The sequence below is a fragment of the Oryzias latipes genome, chromosome 20 (genome assembly GCF_053564925.1).
Source record: "Oryzias latipes strain Hd-rR chromosome 20, Olatipes_Hd-rR_3.1".
Classification (NCBI taxonomy): domain Eukaryota; kingdom Metazoa; phylum Chordata; class Actinopteri; order Beloniformes; family Adrianichthyidae; genus Oryzias; species Oryzias latipes.
Window position 1 is genome coordinate 26,005,097 of NC_136256.1, and position 19,559 is coordinate 26,024,655.

Consider the following 19,559-nt stretch of genomic DNA (forward strand, 5'->3'; position numbering starts at 1 on the left):
TAGTGGTCTTTAATCTGGCCCTCTGCTCTGTTTGTAATTGGCCGTCGGATGCTGGTGGGTCGCAGGAGTGGGGGGGAGGCGCTCGCACTGCCAGCCTGCTAATGCTGCTGAACCTCTGGCGCCAGCTTAGCGGCGGTTTGCCAGGTTTTCAGCCAGGGACATAAATGCAAAAAAGAGCATTTAGGCGCACTGACGGCCAGCATGGCGGTGGAGTCATATTTACATTATTGTCCTCGGCTGAACATGAGGATCAGGCCCTTAATGCTGGAGGTAAGGTGGAGGCCTCAGTGGAAGAAATGTAACTAAGGCAACAAAAGGTCCTTATGATGTATTTATGTATCAAGAAAAGGCGCATTTTTCAACTTTTATTTAATCTTCTTCCCCACAAAATAACAAAAACGAGGGATCTTTCACAAGTTATTATATATAAATACTTTACATTCCTAAACAGATATAAGATAGATGTAATAAAAAAAATCAAAAAGAAACTGTATCTTAACATTTATATATGTATATATACACTTCTACAATATAGCATATGGGGTATGTGTGTGTTTTACAACAAAGTATTCAGATTAGAATAAACCAGTAATTTTGTGTTTTAATTCTAACTTTGTATGCCTAGAATTAAGCAACATGGATCCTTGTAGTTGTACTTTTCTAACGAGTTGAAGGTGATTTGATTTCATTAGTTCATCATTTCTTCTATAAGTGAGACGTTTACTTTTGTCCTACATCATTTATTTAATCATTGAATCGCTGTGTGCAGCGGTAAATCATTCGAGATAAATTAACTTTATGATGTCGGTGGCAACAAAATAACATCTGCTTTGACAGTAACTGCCATATTATTTAGACTATATGTCGCACTGGAGTATAAGTCGCAGCAGCCAAATAATGCATAAAGAAGAAAACAAATTATACATCATTTGAACTTTTAGGAGAAACTTAACAAAATACGTGAACAAGAACTGAGATTTCATTTTGAAAGGCCAATCATGGTGACGGAATAACAATGAACCCCATTCCAAGTTGGTTCAAAACACCTACTTTGTCTTTGTGGCTGGAGTTTTTATTCTAGTTTTTATTATTTATATGATCTGCTCTGATTTCTTAAAGGTTTTCTTGACCTTGAATTTGCACATGAATGGGTCATGAAGTAAATGACAAAGTTGCCGTCATATTTGACTCTTCTACGCTGTATGTTCAGTTGCAGCGGAGCATTTAACTCGGACACTCAGTAAAGCATCACCTTGAAGGAAAAAACACAGAAGAACTTTATATCTTTTCTTGAATTGGAGAAAAATTCAGCCATGAAAGGGTTAAAAGTCTTCAGATTACCTATAGAAATCAGTGCCCCAAATTTTGTTCATATTCTTTGCAGTCAGTTGTGACACTAAAGTGAAACAAAAACATCATTCAACACATTTGCTTATGTTTCCTGTAGGTACTTTTTATCAACAGATGTAGTTTTTTTTGTGACATTTGCTCTAAAAAACTGGTCATTAACGGATTACCTGGTTTGCTTGTGTCGTAGATTTACTGGACGACACAAAACTAGAATCCTTAGCGTGCTGCTTTCTTTGGCATCTATTTTGTACCCAAACCATAAACTACTTTTTTATTTAACAGTGGTTAACCGCTCCAATGAAAATGGTGATTAAAATGGATATTTTTCACATGTTCTTTTGGCATTTTTCTCATGATGGAGGACAAATATAAAATAATTTAGGCTTAAATCTGCATTTCTGTGTATTTTATATTTAAATCATTGGGAATCGGGAGCAGATGAAAAAATGCAGTAAGAAAAATATCGTATTTTTGACGTAGAAAACACGCTCTGAGCTCTCATCAACAGGTAGGGGAAGGGGGGCGGGGTTGCTCCACGACAACAGCCCCACCCACAACTCAGGTGAAATTCTAATAAACTCCTGTTGCTCTGCAGGAACTATGTCCTAGAAAACGACGCAGGTTTTCTGAATTTGGCTCAAAGCGGCATCATCACTTTGAAAATAGATCAAAAGATGATTGAAGTGGGACTTTATAGAAAATAAACATTATGTTCAAATTTTGGATTTGGACAACTTCATAACAGAAATAGTTACCATAGAACAAAATACAAACTTGGGCCAGAATCAGCGTTTGTTTTGTGCTTTTGCTTTAGTAAATTTTTTGCGTTGTTTGGTTTAAGGTTTAGTCGGGGAAACATTTTTTTTTGTGATTCTCTTTTTTTTTTTTTTTAAACCAACTGGGTTTTAAAAGAGTTTACATAAACTTAGCAGTTTGGTAAGTCACACGAAACAGGAAACAGATGGCCTGCAGAGGATGACCTCCTCTTAGTTATCCTTTGAATATGAATATGAAGGAAATACCAGACATGCTGTGCCACTCTCTCAGTCAGTCGCAATGCTATCAAACTACAGAAAAGACTAATACCGGGTCATGAGGCTGCCTGACCCCTATATATGTCAGTTCAGAGGCTATGCGAAGGGTCAAAGGTTGCTCCTTTCTTGTGGAGCTCAGCCCTTGAACCCGACTCCACCTTCATCCCCCTTACACACAACACGCCAAGAAGCCCTCTCCAGAGGGCCCACTCCTCCCCCCCTTGGAGGAGAGGGAGACAGGGAAAAAGATTTAGTTTGAGAACTGGGGGAGTGGGATGAGGGGGCCGAGGAAGAATGAAGGAGGGTGACGCTTGTTAAGGGGGCAGCTTGGAATGTGAGCTGAAAGCCTGCCTCTTCCATGGGAATCCATTTCTAAAAAGACTGGACAGAGCTGAATCTGAAAGCATGCCTTCCCTCAGCTGTGTGGATTTAAGAAGTTGGGATTTTTTTTATTTATGGTGTCCATTTGCTTAAACACACTTTGCCTCTGAACTCCCACATCTGGTGTAGAGAAAGGCAATCCTGTGTAGTTCTTTTTTTTTTTATAGTTCCCATAGCATGCAAAGCTGAACTCCTGCTCCTTCCTTCAACTTATTTCTCTGCGTGATACAATTTCCTCCAAGGTTTTCAGCAATACGTTCTTAAATAGATGCAGCTTTGATGTGAAATGCTCTCTTTTTTTTTGTATCCCAGCAGAGGAGGAGAGTTCAGGCGCACCGTACCACCGTGAGAGGCGCAATGCCATCAGCTCCCAAACGCCCGGCGCCACCGACAGGAGCGTAAACGAGGAACCCTCCACGTCCACGGAGGAGCGGCCGTCCCTCCTCAAGAAGGAGCTCCCTAGCTCCCTGCCCCATCTGGCGGACCATGCCCAGCTGTACAGAGGCCCGCTGTTTGCCATGGACCCCCGAAATGGCTACTTAGACTCGCACTATCGTAAGTTTCAAAGGGGTTGGGAAGTTGGAAAGCTCAAGGACACGCTTGCAACAGCCCAAATGCTGAGGCCAGCTTTGCTTCTTGTACTGTAGGTGAGAAGCGCGTTTTCAGAGGCTTGATCAAGTCTGACAGATTAGCCCTTCTCTAAGACTTGCCTGTGCGCACTCTTGAGAACGCTGCACACTCGCCTGTCTTGTGTTGTGCCTGGGAAGTTTAGTATGGGGAACGGCCAGCGCAGCTTCTTAATTCCCTCATTAGGGGCCTGTCTGAACGCAGCACTCCACTTTCTCTCATCAACACACACTTCAAAGCCCCAAAAGCAGCGCCAAGTCAAACCTCACCGCCCCCTACTCTGCCTCCCTCTCTCTCACCCTGGGACCTGGAGACAGTGTGAGAGAAAGGGAAGGAGACTAACAGGGATAAAGCCCTGGAGAATGAGGTGAGGAAAGAGCCGTGGCGTGGTTGAGATACTTAAAATCATTTGAAATCAAACTGAGATAAACAGTAGTAGTTTAAAAAAAAAGAGGGAAGGTGTGAAAGAAATCGGGGTTGATTGGAGGTTAATTTGGTGGCACCCCACCCCGGACTTTGTGTCCAGACAAGGATTTGATGTGATGGCTTGTTTAGTTTGGTTATATTGCCACCGAATTGCGGCAGACAGAGTCGGACAGGAGAGTTTTAGTGCAGTGGCGCTAATGAAAACTCCAGTGGAGCCCGGCCTCGTGTCGTAACTCCATTTATTCAGCCACTTCATTACCCAGCTCTCCCCGGTGCCTGAAAGTAACCAAGGTGCCTCTTTAAGGAAAAGGTTACTTAAAACCAGGCTACGCTGCTGTGGACAGGAACCCGGAGGCCAGAACATTACTGCCCATTACATCCCGACCCAGCTCAGCAACACTGCCACTTTTCATTTCAGTGTGTGCGAGTGGGTGTGTGAAGGAGGGCCGGCGGTTCCAGACCGCTGGAGCCGAGGGGCAGGAACAGTGGCGAAGGGGGGGCAGGGGTCACCGGGAGGCTTGGGGGTCATGCGGAAAAGTCACAGCCTGAAATGGAGAGTTCAGAAACAGCAGGAAAAGTCAAAAGGCCTGTCGGCTCCGAGGGGCCTTTTCATGTGTGAGACGCAGGACGCTGGAAACAGCAATCACACAACGCAGTCGTACTTCTGCTGTAGATCTACAACACGTAGTTTGTTCATTCAGAAAAATATGGTTATCAGTTTTTTGGATTTTTTGGGGTTTGGCACTCAACCTTTTTGATTAAAAGAATCTGAGAAATTCTGGAGAAACCAAAATGCTTTGTTTAAAGTTCAAGTCCCTTTAGTTGTCACACACCTGGTTGTATGAAAGTTGTTATCTGCATCTGGTTCATCCTGAACCAGAGGGTTTAACCCCTAAATCCAACCCCTGGGCCCCATTTTTAGAGTCTTTGGTATAACTCGGCCATGGCTTTGAATTCATGACCTTCCAGTCTCAGGGCACACACTCCGCCACAAGGCCACTGAATTGGTCCAATAGTGTGGTCCCTTGCTATTACACGGTTAACCTTTTACCCTTTTTTTTTTAATGGTGTTTTGCATCCTGACTACTAAAATTTGAACTTTTAGGGTCTGAACAAGAGAGAAAAGTGTATAAAATGTTTTTAAAGGGTGTAGTGAGGAGTTTTACAGCCTTAAAACATCTAGAATAATCGAAGAAAAATAAAAATTAATACTTTGGGTGTCTCATCTATTGCAGATTATTTTTTTGCAACTTCTGCGACAAACGAAGGACCGCTTAACTTTCTTCATTTACTAAAATGTTTGTTTGGAAATGATTTGGTGAACTTTATGTTTTTTCATTTCCAATTTTCCAAAAGCCAACGGGAAAAGAGACTTTGAATAATGTAATCTCATACTTGGATTTTAGACTCTAAAGGGCTTTTTTGACTATTTCTTTATAGGCGTTCTGAGAACGGCTTCCATTGGCCTTCCATGAATGCTCTTGATTTGGATCTTAACAGTTTCATTTTGACACCTTTAAATATCCAATTTCTCCTGTAAAAAAGAGATGAAAACTCTAGAAATAGTAGTAAATTCATCCATTATGATCAGATTTGGAGCGCCTGTTGAATCCTGGAAACTGCTAATATTCTCTCACAATCAGTGATTTAGTTGTCATTATTTCTGAAAAGTGGTCTCCACAACCATTTGGAAATCTCCAGCTTGCAATAATAGATAAAATATAAACTCTGCTGAAGACTTTCATAGATTCTTGTCATTATAGCAGCAGGTTGTTTAACGCACTTTTATTTGAAAGCGTCAGATGAAAGCTGCATTCAGACAGGTGCGTTGGTGCGTCCTCTGCTTTGTTTCTACCCAAAGTTCTTCCTTGTGACTTCTCTTTTTAAAATAAATGTTGTAAAGTATTTTCAATTCCTCCACTTTAAGAATTACCCTATCGTCATCTATGCTGCAACCTCCGCCAAAGACTGTAGTGCGACTTTTACTGCACAGTCAGGCTTTTAGAAAACTTTTATTTTGAAAGTCATTTGGTGGGTTTTTCCTGCAGTCCTCCAGCTCTAGCTTGGAAGATTGACGCAAAGATGGTGGAAGAATAGAAGTCTAACTGGCCACACTTTGAAAAAAAGACCAAAAAATGATCTATCAAAACTTAATTAGGAATAGCTGCGTTTCCATCACACACGTGCGCAAAACTATTGAAATTCTAGAAATGTCGAAAAAAAAACAACAACACGATTTTGCAATTTTCGTACACCGTTTCGATCAAGTCATAATCATGCAAATAAACACAAATCAACTCATGCGATAAGTCATTGAAAAACATGGCGATGGATGTAAATAATGATTGACAGCAGATACATTCACATTTCTGCCACGGCACTAGCGCTCATCATCATTTATCAAAGGAGACGTCGGCGTCTTGTTTGGGTCAAGGAGCGGCGAGCTCCTTCCACGTGGGAGCGGCCACAGATGAAGCCATTTTGGGACATGGTGGTTGGTGATTTTCCATAAGGAGCTGTGGATCCAACACTTCCCCATGACACGCTCAACTTTTGATGAGCGGTGTGACGCTGTGGGACTTCCTGTGGCGCCCGTTGTGCATTGCCCGAGGCCGCCAGTTCCTACCAGGAAGTGCATTGCCATCCGGTTGTTGGTCATGTGACTTATTAAATTGGGGAAAAAAGGGTTTTCATTGCACTTTTGTGAAATAACACAGTTTCGATTCGCCTCAAAAACCTCCCCCTCCAAGCGAAAAAACATTTTTTCGAAATTGTCATATTTCCATGATACGACTTTATTATCGCAAATAGCTATTGACTTAAATGGACTCTTTAAGGTTTCAGGGAAAAAAATTGTGACATCCAAACATTTTCTCGCCATAAAATGTCTGGGGGACCCAAAACAATTACCCTTGAGGCCAATTAAATCAAAAAACTTTTTGATTTGTACAAAATAAAACTTGCCAATATGTAATTTGGTTATAGATGTTCCTCTGTGGTCTGTGTGATCCGTCCGGCACTCTGAGAGACTTTCTATGATGAAAGCACTGCAGCGTAAAACACCTCCTTCTGGCCTCAGGTGTTGAGGATGTGGGGTGTCCCCGAAGACGACGTGTCCATTCTGTCTGATTGAACCCAGTACCAGAGCTCATTCCCCCATGAGCTTTGGCCGTCTAAGGGTCAGCGGAACGAAAGGGGGTCCCCTTAAACCTGAGCCCCCCGCGTCCTTCAGCAGCTTTGAACCAGAAGCCTGTAGCATCTGTCACCACCCCTGCACCACAAGGTGGAAGAAGCCAGTGGCTGCTGTTGTCATTTCTGGTTCTGTACACAATTGAGCACACACACAAACACACACACACAGCTTTGACTCCGCTATCCGCTCTCTATGAGGCCTTTGTCGCCATCTAAATTCATTCCAGGTGCGTGTGTGTGATGGAGAGGGGGCAGTAAGCCTTTGTGCTGCGCTTGCACAGAATGGCGTGCCACGCGGCAGACAACCAGGTAAATCAGATTACTCCTCGCACCGTTGGGTGTCAGTGTTTAATGTGCCTAAATGCAACGGCACCTGCAGCCTCCCCACACCTGGCCCGCGGGTCGTTAGCTCGAATCCCGGATAGATGTGGGAGTTGAGAAATGAGAATGGCCCTAAGGGGGGGGGGGTGTTTATCCTCGGGGTAAATCTCTGCTATTCTCCCAGACTTGTGATCTCCCTCTTCTCTTACGTCCTTGGCCTCAGACTGTGTTTACTCTGCTTTTTACACCCACTTCAGCGCGGAAAAGAAGAGGCACCACAGAAACATTACCCCCATTGTTAGGACTTGCTAATCGTGGCGATGCCAGCGTCTTAGCTTCTTTTCTTGGGCAAACACTGGATAAGAGTCCATATCCTCCTTACCAAAACTCTAAGACACGGGGCTTTGCTGGAGGATGAGAAGGAAGGATTGAGCTGAGGATTAATGAGGAAGAAGGCTTTTTTTTTAAAACGCCTTAATTGTTTAAAAGAGTGAATGGGAGGCACAGTGCTGACATGTGTTTGCATTGTGCGGTGGTCAGTGGTCCTGCAGTAACGGTGAGCCCACTTTCTGGCATCTCCACGCCAAGCATCTTTTCCTGCCAAGCTTTTTCCCGACAATAGCGATTAAAAGCCACACTGGAACACCAAAGAGGAGTAAAAGGGAAGAATGGAAAAGACATACAGTTGTTCCTAATAAGTTTAGAGGGTTACTTGCCATGGCTGTACACATTTAGCCCCGTTACAGCTCTAACCCATATCTTAGCAGCTGAAGCTTTAACACTAAAGCCCTCCTGACCTTGAATGATCTCAGGCGCCACACCGAAAAGTAAGCAGCCGTCAAAGTTGGCTGAACAAACCTAAAAAACAGGATAAGAACGTTCATCTTAAAAAAAGAAAAGACTAAAAGTAGTAAAATAATCTGTCCATGTAGCAAAAAAAAAATAAAAATTTAGAGATATTAAAATCTAGAAACAAGGAGTTACAACCAACCATTCAAAAAGGGAAAAATAGGCTAAAAAAAAGCTAACCGTTAAATTGGAAATATTAAAATAAATGTTTCTTTAAAAACAAAAGACACTATACACCTTTTGCCTAAATATATATCGTTTTTTAAGCCCTACAGCAGTCCAACTTTCCCTTTTTTCTGCCGTAATCATAGAATTGCACATTTTAGGAGTCAAATAAAACTTTCTAGTTTTTATTAATCGAGCAACGCTCGCCATAAAAATAAAGCTTTAAAACATTATGTAAAGTAAAAAAACAGCTTCTTTCATTAGAGATTACAATAAAACGTTTGTTACAATCAAACGACTCAGCAAGAAATTCAAGATTTATTGTTATTACATCTTCCTAAAAAGTCAGTAGAAAGTTGGTTTTGTCTTAAATCAGAGGTAGTAAAATATTAAGAGTAGAACCGGGACACAAATACTTTGTGAAATGTTTTATTTCTGCAGTTTAATGGTAGATTCTGCACTCTTTGGTTAGTGGAGGAGAAGTGACAGAGGTTTTTGGTGGCGGTGGTGGTGTGGGGGGGTTGCTGAATTGGAATTCAAAGAACAAACTTGATGGTCTCTTGTTGGTGTAAATGTGACAACTGTCTGGAAAGCAGGTTCAAAACACCCCCTCCCCTGAAAGTGGGGAGTTGAGAGCAAAGCCCGGGGTGAGAGGACGCGTGCCGCTTTCAAGGGTAAGTGTTGTCTTTGTGATTGTTTCAATATTGGCTTTTTGAGCGCGGTGGCTCGGCGGAGTCCCCCAGCGGTGCGTCGGCATGGAGGAGCCTGGGGCACACTGCAGGCAATGGAGAGGGATCTCCTCCATCCACCTCCTTTCATCAAGAAAGAACGACACGGGCCGGCGCTCTGCTGCGGCCCCCTTGGTCCAGCGCACCAGGGATAATCAGATGATCCCCTTTTATTCAGCTTATTAGAGGCATCTCATGCTGTAAGATAGAAAATATTCTCACATGCTTGTGCCCTCTTTGTAGTGCTCGATGATTTAAGAGGGTTAAGCAGAGTTTGAAGTGCCTCAAGAATGCACTTTCATACCATCTTAAAGTCATGTGCTGCTATTACCACAAGGCTTACCAGTGTGAACTGAATATCTGGACATAATGGCAGTCCTCATTAACAATGACAAGATTAAATGTGAAGGGGCTTAGAAGAATTAAGAAGAATTTGGGGAGATCTGAAGACGCTCAGAAGGAATACTCAGCGTTTCTTACTATCGACGCGGCCACATCTGTCACTGCCTTTAACTTCTTTGCAAATGTGATTGGTTAATCAGTCGAGTCGCAGAAGCAAGTCGGAACAATGGCACTTTGTTGTTGCGAAAAGGCTTGAGACAAAGATTTGTTGCGTCTTGTCCTTCCAAAAAGGAGAACCGCAGTAAACCCTGCTGGCAGCAGGAACATGAAGCACCAAAACAGGAAGGCTCGTAGGAGCTTCTGCGTCGCCATTGGGGTGTAAAACCTCCACATCTACAGCTCTTTCTGCCTTCTTTTACTCACCCTGTAGCAGGGTAATCACCATGCCTTGCTACATGTTTGTTTCTTTGAATCTTAACCTTCTCGTCCCTCCTCCTGCATTAGCGTTTCCCTCACATACTGTACATCGTGGTAAAGATAAACACCTCATGTCTACAGCCAACAACCTATATCTGGCTCTTGTCAGGGGAGGGTCACAAGTGCGTATTGTTCTACACAGAGAGGAGGCTGATGAACACAGTCTAATTAAAATGTTTCAAGCAGCCTGACGAAAAAGGGAGATATCTCTGGAGGGAGGAGAACTGGGTCCGTGGCTGTGGGTGTTACACAGACTGAGGGGTGAGCCTTAGAAGAGCAAAAGAGACGAAGGGGAGGCGTAACAAAGCAGAAAATGAATAAAGACATAAAAGAATGGTAACTCAAGGAGGTCAGGCCCATCACAGGCTTTAGTGTTGCCTTCAAAGATGCCTGGGACAGGTGGCAGCTCCAGACAATCTCGCACCACAGAGCAGCATCCTCTCAGGAGGAGATAAGGGATTCCACCATCCAGGCATGCTTTTCTGTCTGACTCCTGCATCCTCAGTTCTCACATGTTCCCCCCCTCCCAATCTGGAGGACTCTCCCTGACGTGCCGCTTTGATGTGGCTCGCTGCAAGCAGGGCAGCTGGAAGCTCTAGGGCCGCAGCAGCGCCGGGCCGGGCCGTTGGGATTCGACGGGATTGCGGCTGAGTCTGCCGGGGCTCTCCGGTGCCCGACACTTTCAGGTCTCATTAAAGCTCTGCGGCGGGGTTAATCCTCTTTAAAGTTTACATGGGCTTCAGTTTGTCTCTTTGCCCAGACGGAGGGAACCCCTGGGCACCACCTGCGTGACAAAGGCTCAAATTGCTGTAACACAAGTTCCATCCGCCTGCTTTGCTACACTCCTCACACTCTTCCCCATCCTTCTGTGCCTTTATGCGCCTCTTTTTGCCTCGTCCTCCTCCCTTGATAGTACCTAGGCTTGGTTGTAAGTCTTTTAGGATTATTTGGGAGGAATTTGTTGACAGGGGTGCAGTAAATGGATTACAACTTTGTCCTTGTTTTGGAATTCTGTGAGGAGGGAAAGGGGAGAGATCAGGCTTTGAATAATGAGAGCGGCAGGGAGAGGCAGATAGAGCAGGATTAACCGAAAGAATTAGGAGGACCGTGCAAGAGTGAGAAAGAGGGTAAAATAGAGGGTATTTGCTCCGTACGTCAATGTAAGGAGGAAAAAGGGGAGCATCAGAGAGTTCCAGATGTCGAGGCTCTCAAAAGATCTTAATTGGTCCAAAGGGCATCAGCCCTGCATCTGGTCCAGCAGAGGCCGGCAGTCATTTGTTTGATTGCTGTGACACTGGTCTTTACTCTGTGATACATGGTTTCCTCCGTTAGCCCAAATAATGGCCACTTTTCCCCTGAGGTCTGAGCAGACTCGCTGGAACAAGGCAAACGGAAAAAATAGAGGGGGAAAGACATAGAGGCAGTGGTAAAACACACAAAAAGACTTCACTGGCGGTTTTGAAGCATTAAAACGAAAATTACAAATGCAAGACAGTTTCTTAAGGATTTATTTCCCACCCTGTAGCTACAGGCTTTCACAGCTTTCAACAAAGTATTCAAATTGGCATGCTGCAGGTGTCAGGTCGTAGTGAACGTAAACAACACATAAGGGTAACTAAAGTAAGTGAGACACAGGCGTGTTGTATCGATTTTCTCTTTCTATAAGCCCCCAACATGATAAGTGCACACTCCTGTCAGTTAGAAATGAGAAAATTAGACAATCAGAGTAGTTTGTGTAGACTTCCTACTAGAATCCTACAGGCACTTGGGTATCAACCGGCACACCTTGCGCATACAGCATTCGTTCGCGGTCAGCAAGAAGCCAGTACTTGCACTTCACTAGTGATTAGAGTGTGGCATAAGAACACACCATGACAGCATCATCAATGTATCAAAGTGCATACAATTTACATTAGCCTTGCGAAAATATTACGATACACTTACCACGTGTACGACAATTGTGTATTCCATTATCATGACGTCCCTTGAAGTGGTCGTACGAGCCTCTAGGGACTGCAAGACACACCTGAGAGCCCCTTAAGATGCAACCACTCCACTTTACGACCCTCTCTGGGTCCGGACAACCCAAGTAACGGATCAACCGTACGGTGCAAGTCATTATGGCACACCAGCCATGTGACTTGTGTGCAATAATGCGCTAAACACGGGTTCTTGAACCCGCTTTTAGCCCGTTGTGTTCACATTGGACAAGCAGGGAGGGGCTACGTCTCTTCTTTTTTCTACTGTTTACTAGCGCATGTCTGCCACCAGTTGGAAGAGTCCTAGTCTTGGGGCGAATTGTTGAAGCGGCGCAAATCTCATGAATCTTGCTCCAGGCTTTTTCTTTCACACCTCTATTCTGATATATGAAAGACTTTGTGTATAATTCCGTCCAGGCAAAAAAACAACAAAACTGTTATTAATTTCTTCTCCACGACCAATATTTGAATAGTTGACACCTCTGTGAAAGAAAAGGGATGCTACCCTTACATAACTACTGAATCCGAGTCTCTGATTGGACAAAGTTCAACTGGTTTAACTTTCATCTAGCGCTCAATGGCAGCGCATTTTGAACGAGCCCGAAAACGGTCATAAACCTATGTAGCCACTGGAGAATGATTTTAAATAACACATTTACATCGACTTGTCATTGGAAGTAGTTTCTTGAACGCAGTTTACCAAGGGCGTTGTGAAGGTAGCTTTAAAAAGCATCATGCTGCTTTTTTTAAACTCTTGTTTTTATGCTAGGTTTTCCTGCGACACACGCAAAATAAGAGTGCTAAGCGTCTTCAAGCACAATTTTGAGCAGTAATGCAGCATCAAAACAAAAAAACGTACAGATGACGAAATGCTCGGTGTGACAGATTAGTTCTTATAATAAAGACGAAGAAACCAAAGGGGAAGTTGAAATGCAATTTAGTATACAAAATCGCGGGCCTGTGACCTTCTGTCCAGGCTGTGTGCTTTTGCAGAGCCGATGAGTGTTGCTCAGCAGTTTCACCTGCTTCAGATGTTGGAGAAAACATGTTCAAAGGATAAATCGGTGGAAAAAAATTGGACTTTTTATTTTAGCTGTTAGTTTTTAGATGAATATGTAAAGAAAGACATGAAAGAAACTCTTGGATCAGCGTTTTCCTGGAGCAAATGGAGCAGATGAAGAAATGTAATGGCGTGTATCAACCTGACAATTAATCTCTGGAGAGATGATATTTTGCTTAAAAGTAGATAGATGCAAAACAAAGATGGGAGCAAGGAGGGAGTAAAGAACCGCTATACTGCTGCCGGTTTCCTCATCTGGTTTAAGTAAAGTGGGGGGCAGTGAAGCTACTAGAGGGAAGGGAGAGGGTCAGCCCATAGCTCTTTGTTCTGCTCCCCAGTTCACCCCAATCTGGGGGAAATTCTGCAAACGTTGGAGATAGATTGGCACTCCGTGGAGGCCCTCTGAAATAACCTTCACTCCCTGATCCATCTGGTACAAGGAAAGAGAAGAAAAACAGAGCATAGCTTGGGGTTGGATTGAGCTGGAGGCCCCCTGGAAGTACCTTGTGCGTGCTTCGCTCCCCCTCTTAAGCAAGAAATCCTTAAGCTGGTGTGCAATTTGTTAAGACTGACTCTGTAAATGTTTTGCAGATGCTTCAACGCCGTGAAGCATCTGCTTGTCCTGCAGAGGCAAATCTCACCGGTTCCCGAATGAACGGGCTTTAACATTTTGAAGAGACATTCATAAGTTTCGGGCGAAATCCTGTGTTCTGCGGTGAACGAACATGTTGGTAAAATTGTCAGCAGTGGCATGCGGAGATAACCTGAGTGAACAACAACTCCCACAGCAAATATGTATAGACTTGCACAACCACAAAGACGGGGCACCGACTGTCTTGCTAAGCCCTGACAAACAAATTACTCGTGACAGCGAGTAGCGTTGGAATGTACATTTGAGAGCGAAAGCCTGTTATCCTTCCTCTTTCCACCGCTCCTCGTCTCCCCTTTGGTGCCCTGCTTTTCTTTTGCTCCATGTTAATTACTTTTACCCATCGAGAGGCCGTATGCGTTAAAAGGGCGTGAGCGCAACTGAGCAAGAAAGGGATAAAACGGAAAGAAATCTATTGATTTACAGAGGAAAAGGACGGAGTGGGACCTGCCAGCCTGCCTCGTTTGATGAATGGCAGCCTGAGCAGCGGGCGAATCCATGACAATGTTCCTGTTATTTAACCTCCCCTCTCGCTTTCCTCGCCACTGCATCTTTGCTGAATAAAAGCTTCGCTTTAATCTTTCTGCGTTGCAATGCAGTAGAAAATGCCCTGCACAGCATGAACATTAGGGCTAATTTATACAGCGGTAATTAGGCCATTAGACCTGAAACAATCTGGGACCTGTAATTAAGCAAAGCACTCCAAAAGTCAACAGCAACTCCCATTGAGCTTAGCTAAACAGTCTCGGAAAGTGTTATTTACATGTTCAAACAGCTTGAGGTCTCACCGTAAGTAAACACGGGGAAAGGCGGCTTGGGGAAGGGGATTGATCACAGGGGGAAACTTTAGCCGCCATAGAGGAGACCGCCTCCAAACTACTTGAAGTGATAGTCTGTTAAGAGCCTCTTCATGCTCCCGTCCTGCCAGCCTGACAGTGATCCGAGGATCAATGGCGCGATGTTGTCATACAGTTCATAGCAACGCCTCACAGTCCTGCGTGCCAGACGTTAAACATTACGAAAGAGCCCCTGGGCTGGAGAGACTGGGGCTGTGGTCCCGGGCTGGACCCCCTGGCGGGGCAAAGGGCTATCTTCCTGGCAGGGCTGGGGCCTGCACTCTCTGTGCTCCTGTACCTTCCTGGTCTGGGCGCCTGGCTGGATTGCCCGGCGGGCGGATCGCTCTATCTGCTATGCCATGCCGGTGTCGGGGGGCCCTGGCTACCTCTAACGCTTCGGCAGGGATTCACAATGTTTTTTTTTAACATTTGGAATCACTCTTCTAAAACCAGCCTCTAGTGGTCACTTTAGGAACTGCTACATTCATGTGTCTCAGTTTGTCTGGTGCTCCTCCTGTGGTCGGGAGGGTTGTAGGGCATACTGTGCATTTTAAAATTTATTTTTGGTCTTTTTAAACCTGTAAAACTCTTTGTGTTACAGCTGTATGAAAAGTTTATTTTTTTTAAAGAAATATAGTTTGAATTTGATCATTCCAGCTTAGATTCAGGAGCTTGCCATGTACATTTGACATTTGACCAGAGTTATTTCTGCACAACTGGAGTCGTTTGTGGTTGTGGCAAACATTGGCTCTTTTCTTTTTAAATTACACCTCAAATTTTAGGTAAAGGTTTATGTTAAAGAGATTTATAACAGTCAAATATGACTGAAATGTGTTCAGTTTGCATAATTCACAAAAAAGAAAAACCCATCACAATCAGGTTTTTGTTATTTTAACACTGGATTTATTTTTCTACAACATTTTTAACTTTATCGTCATTCACTCCATTCTATTGATGTAAATTATCGGACCAGTCTATTGTACACCAAATCTGTCAATCAAAATACTGTCATCAAACAGCAATAAAGGACACAAAATGCAGGAGACTGGGCTCCTTAGCAGAAACTAAAACATTTGTCAAATAAACTTGAAACCAAGGGTGCAACAAAAACATGACAAAGCAAAGGAGCTGACAACCAGACACCTAAATACACTGAGGATCATTAACACAAATCAAGACAGCTGTGGGTAATTGGAGACCCAAACCAGGTGTGACTGACAACAGCAAACAGAGCAAAAACAAAGAACAACAGAAAAACTCAACTGAAGCTCTCAATCCTCACAAAGAACCTGTTTGTGCTCGTTTTTAAACTTGATTATGAAAAAGGATGAAGTTTTTAAAAAATTTCCATCAAAAACATTGATATTTGAAACATAGATGTTGAAAAAGGCTTTGCAGTCTCCGTGAAAACATGTAATTTTACATTTTATTTGATGTAAAAATGCATATATATATGTATATATGTATATATATATATATGTATATATGTATATATATATATATGTATATATATATATATATATATATGTATGTGTGTATATATATATATATATATATATATATATATATATATATATATATATATATATATATATATATATATATATATATATATATATATATATATATATATGTATATATATATATATATATATATATATGTATGTTATACAAAAATAAAGGAAATAAACTGCTTGTCTAAAATGCCACCTGGCTATTTGACCTGGTTCCAGTATCCAGTTGTGTTTCCTTTTCTATAAAAGGTGCAGATACAAAAGCATAGAGTAAGGTGTAGGCAGCATTTGTGCTTATACACACAGATGCATAAATGTTCCAATTTTATTATCCATGCATACACAACTATAGCTGCAGACCATGTCCCATATTTCTCTGATCTTTGGCCAGAATGGCTTTTATTCTGTGTGTTTTGCAGTATAACCACATTCCCTTCTTTCTTAAACAAATGTAATTTAATTGAAAGGAAAAATAAATGCAGGAATAAAGCTTAGAGCTGAAGACAAATCTGGGACAAGCACTGAACAGAAGTTTCTCTCATCGGATCGTCTTAGTTTTGTATAATGAAGTTGGAAAACTCTTCGCGTTTAGCACGGAGCGACGAGCTCCACGTTGTTTAGAAATGCAAATGCATGAAGTGTATTTTAGATGTAAAGTGCTATAAAGTAGCGGCGTGATTCGTCAGCCTCTCTGCAGACGAGCATGCCTAAGCTGTGAGATCATGAGCGAGGAAAAAGATGGCATAACGCAATCTGGCATGCTCTGCTTCTGCACGGGCTTCATATGTTCCACGTTAGCAGTTCACAAACCTCTGGAGCAGGCCTTTTCTCGCTCTGACTTAGTCACTTTTGACAGTCTGTCAGGGGCTCTTTGTGCATGGATGGGAAGTGCAGCCTTTATGGAGGGGAGTTTCGTCCTTGGCTGCATGCGACACTTGGTTAGAGCGGAGGCAGCGAACCCTCACCAGAAGAGAGGAGGAATCCAGCTCTAAGCCATCAAGACAATAGACTCACAGTGCTGACTTGACAACAAAAAACAAAGAAGAGAAATTGTTTTTATTATTGAAACTCAAATCAGGATTGCGAGTGACATCTTAAATTTTCTGCAGAAATCACATGGCATGCCTTCCAAAGCCGAGCAAACACCATTTATGGGATCACTTGTATTATGAGCAGAGACTAACCAGAAAGGACACAGCGGTTGATGTGCGTTAGAGTTTTTTTTCCCTCCCTTTCTTTGGAAAGGACTCAAGCGTCAAATAAAGGACAAGGCAATTACCATCCTGTTTTAACGAAGCGGAGGCTGGCTTTTGGACCTGAGCTCACAGAGTTTGCGTTGAAGCAGAATTAATGAGCTTGGTCAAAGTTTGCTTCTAATTGCCCTTTCATTAAGACCCATTTGTTATCAGGTCTCAATTGCTTCCGTGCCATTTCTTAAATGATCAAAAGCGAAAAAAGACCCAACACTGAAGCTGTAACACGTTGAACTGAGGTTGGTTAAATGTTTCAACTTTCTGAAGCTGTCAGACTGAAAAAAAAATCTATAAAATGTGTTTTTTAAAGACTCCCTCTGACGAAAATTGTGTTTTTGGCATTTTTAACACAGTAGTTATTTATTAAAATTGTTGTGAGTCAGGAGCAGACGAAAAAAACTCAGTTGGAAAAAGGATGGTATTGATGAGGTAGAAAATACGCTGGGCGGGGCCACAAGCTCTCTGCTCCGCTCCATTCTGACGCATCCACTTGCAGACAAATAGATCCACGAAGGTCTTTGTTTTCCTTGTCTGAGCTGGAATCTGGATCAGAACTGTACATCAGGATTGCTCCAATGTAGCTCATCTTTTTTGTTGCATCCGTAATGTTAAGTTGGGGGGTGTGATGGGGCTGTAATCTAGTGGGAGAGAGTGTAAACAGGGAGCTCTCAGTGGTAGGGAGAGGGAAACGTTACAAGTGTTTAATTTTTTTAAAAAAAAGGTGCACCAAACTATAAGGTCTGTTAAGCAAGACAAAAAAAATGAAAAATAAGTAGGTAAATATGTCTGACTTTATTAACTGTATTAACAGTATCCCTAGAACTTTTTTATAACATGCTCCATGTTACACGCTACATGTTAGCCACGTTAAAGATGTGGTTAACATGTAGCATTCTTCACAACACCTGTAGCCCCCGACCTTCTTTGCAAAATGTAAAAAAGTAGTCTGACACTGCCAAAACAAGTGTCATGCTAACTCCCAACCTTGTCAGTAACATGTAAATAAAAAAAAAAACACAATCCAACCCTGCTACACGCTAGCTGCGTTACCGTATTTACAATAATACTCAAACTTGTTTGGAACTCGTAAAAGAAAAACAGACTGACTTTCAGAAAGAGCGCCTTCTAGCTCTCAAAATTGCTTGGACATCAGTAAACATGACCTGAATTAATCCACATATTAGACACAATAGATTAATTATAAGGTGGACTGTCGTTTTCTGGAAAAAATTAAGGCTTTTAAGTGCCGCTTATAGTGTGCGAGATACAGTAATCATGATTAAAACACCACTGAGAATGCTTTTAAAATTGCTCTAAAGATGATCAGAGTCTTTAAGCACTCATATCCATTGTTGGACATTGTTGAACTGTACTTCCTGGTTTGATTCTTGATTTTGTCTGTATTTCTTTTATACCAATCAGTTTGAAAGTAACCAATTTGATCACATCACTGCTTCTGCTGTCAAATCCGGAAGCACTCCGGCATTTTTCTGCACTAAAGGACAAAGATCTGCCGATTATTAAGGGTAGAGGCAGCGATTTAGCCTTGGGAGTAAACAGTAAGAGTCTATACAGGAAACAGGGGAGATGGATTGCTGCACAGAGGTTGTCCTCCACTTTCCTTTGCTCTGTGCTGTTTGTGACTGTACTCCCTGTAGTCGCAAGAGGCAGTTTGCCTTGCTAGTGGAGAAGCGTGCCGGTGTGAAAGAGGCAGCCGGCTCTATTTAGACAGGACTGTGGTAAAGTAAACTTTTAATTGGGTTAAACAAACTTCATTGGAAGGGAGCTAAGTCATGGGTAACAGGGAGTGATGATGGAGTGAGAAAAAAGGTCCAGTCTGTGCACAGGCCCGCGCTGACTGAGCAGCTCCAGAGACATAAACAAAAGGGGGATCTGGGTAATTCAATGAGGAGAGGGTTGACGTGGAAAGGATGGTGTATGACTTTGTCTTTGAGATGATTTCAAGACTTGGAATTTCTGTAGTCGTTCCTAATCCCTCAATAAAACAGAGGTTAGTGTAAAAGTATGTGGGTTTAAAAAAAAGATGCCTTTTCTTGGTGCACAACACCTACAGCTCTTGTATACCCGACGGTTCATTTCCAAGTCTGACAGCTCTGAGCCGTTTACTCGTGCAGGAGTGAGATGTGGAGAGTAGACAGATCCGTTTCCCTACCACCACCAGCCCTTCCGCCGTCCCAGCATCCCCTTATCCCTCCCTCCGTCAGCAGCTCTGGAATCTGCCAGCTTAAGCCGAGCCAAAAAAACAGTCATCAGGAGAAAACTATCAAACAGACAGAGTCAGAGTGGTCAGATGCTTGCCAGAGCTTTATGGGGGAGGCTTTTACCACTTATCTCTGTTACTGTGAGCTCAGGATA

General features: G+C 42.9%; 1 protein-coding gene across 4 annotated transcripts in view; it reads left to right on the forward strand.

Moving 5' to 3' along the window:
- Positions 1-19,559, forward strand: part of gli3 (GLI family zinc finger 3) — a 108,416-nt gene that overhangs the window by 39,871 nt on the left and 48,986 nt on the right. For 3 of the 4 annotated variants that reach the window (XM_023950287.2, XM_023950289.2, XM_078938304.1), the window contains one exon: positions 3,078-3,320. In XM_023950287.2, the coding sequence (XP_023806055.1) occupies positions 3,078-3,320 (243 nt within the window). The remainder of the gene's footprint in view (positions 1-3,077; positions 3,321-19,559) is intronic. The other variant, XM_023950288.2, reaches the window with a different exon arrangement.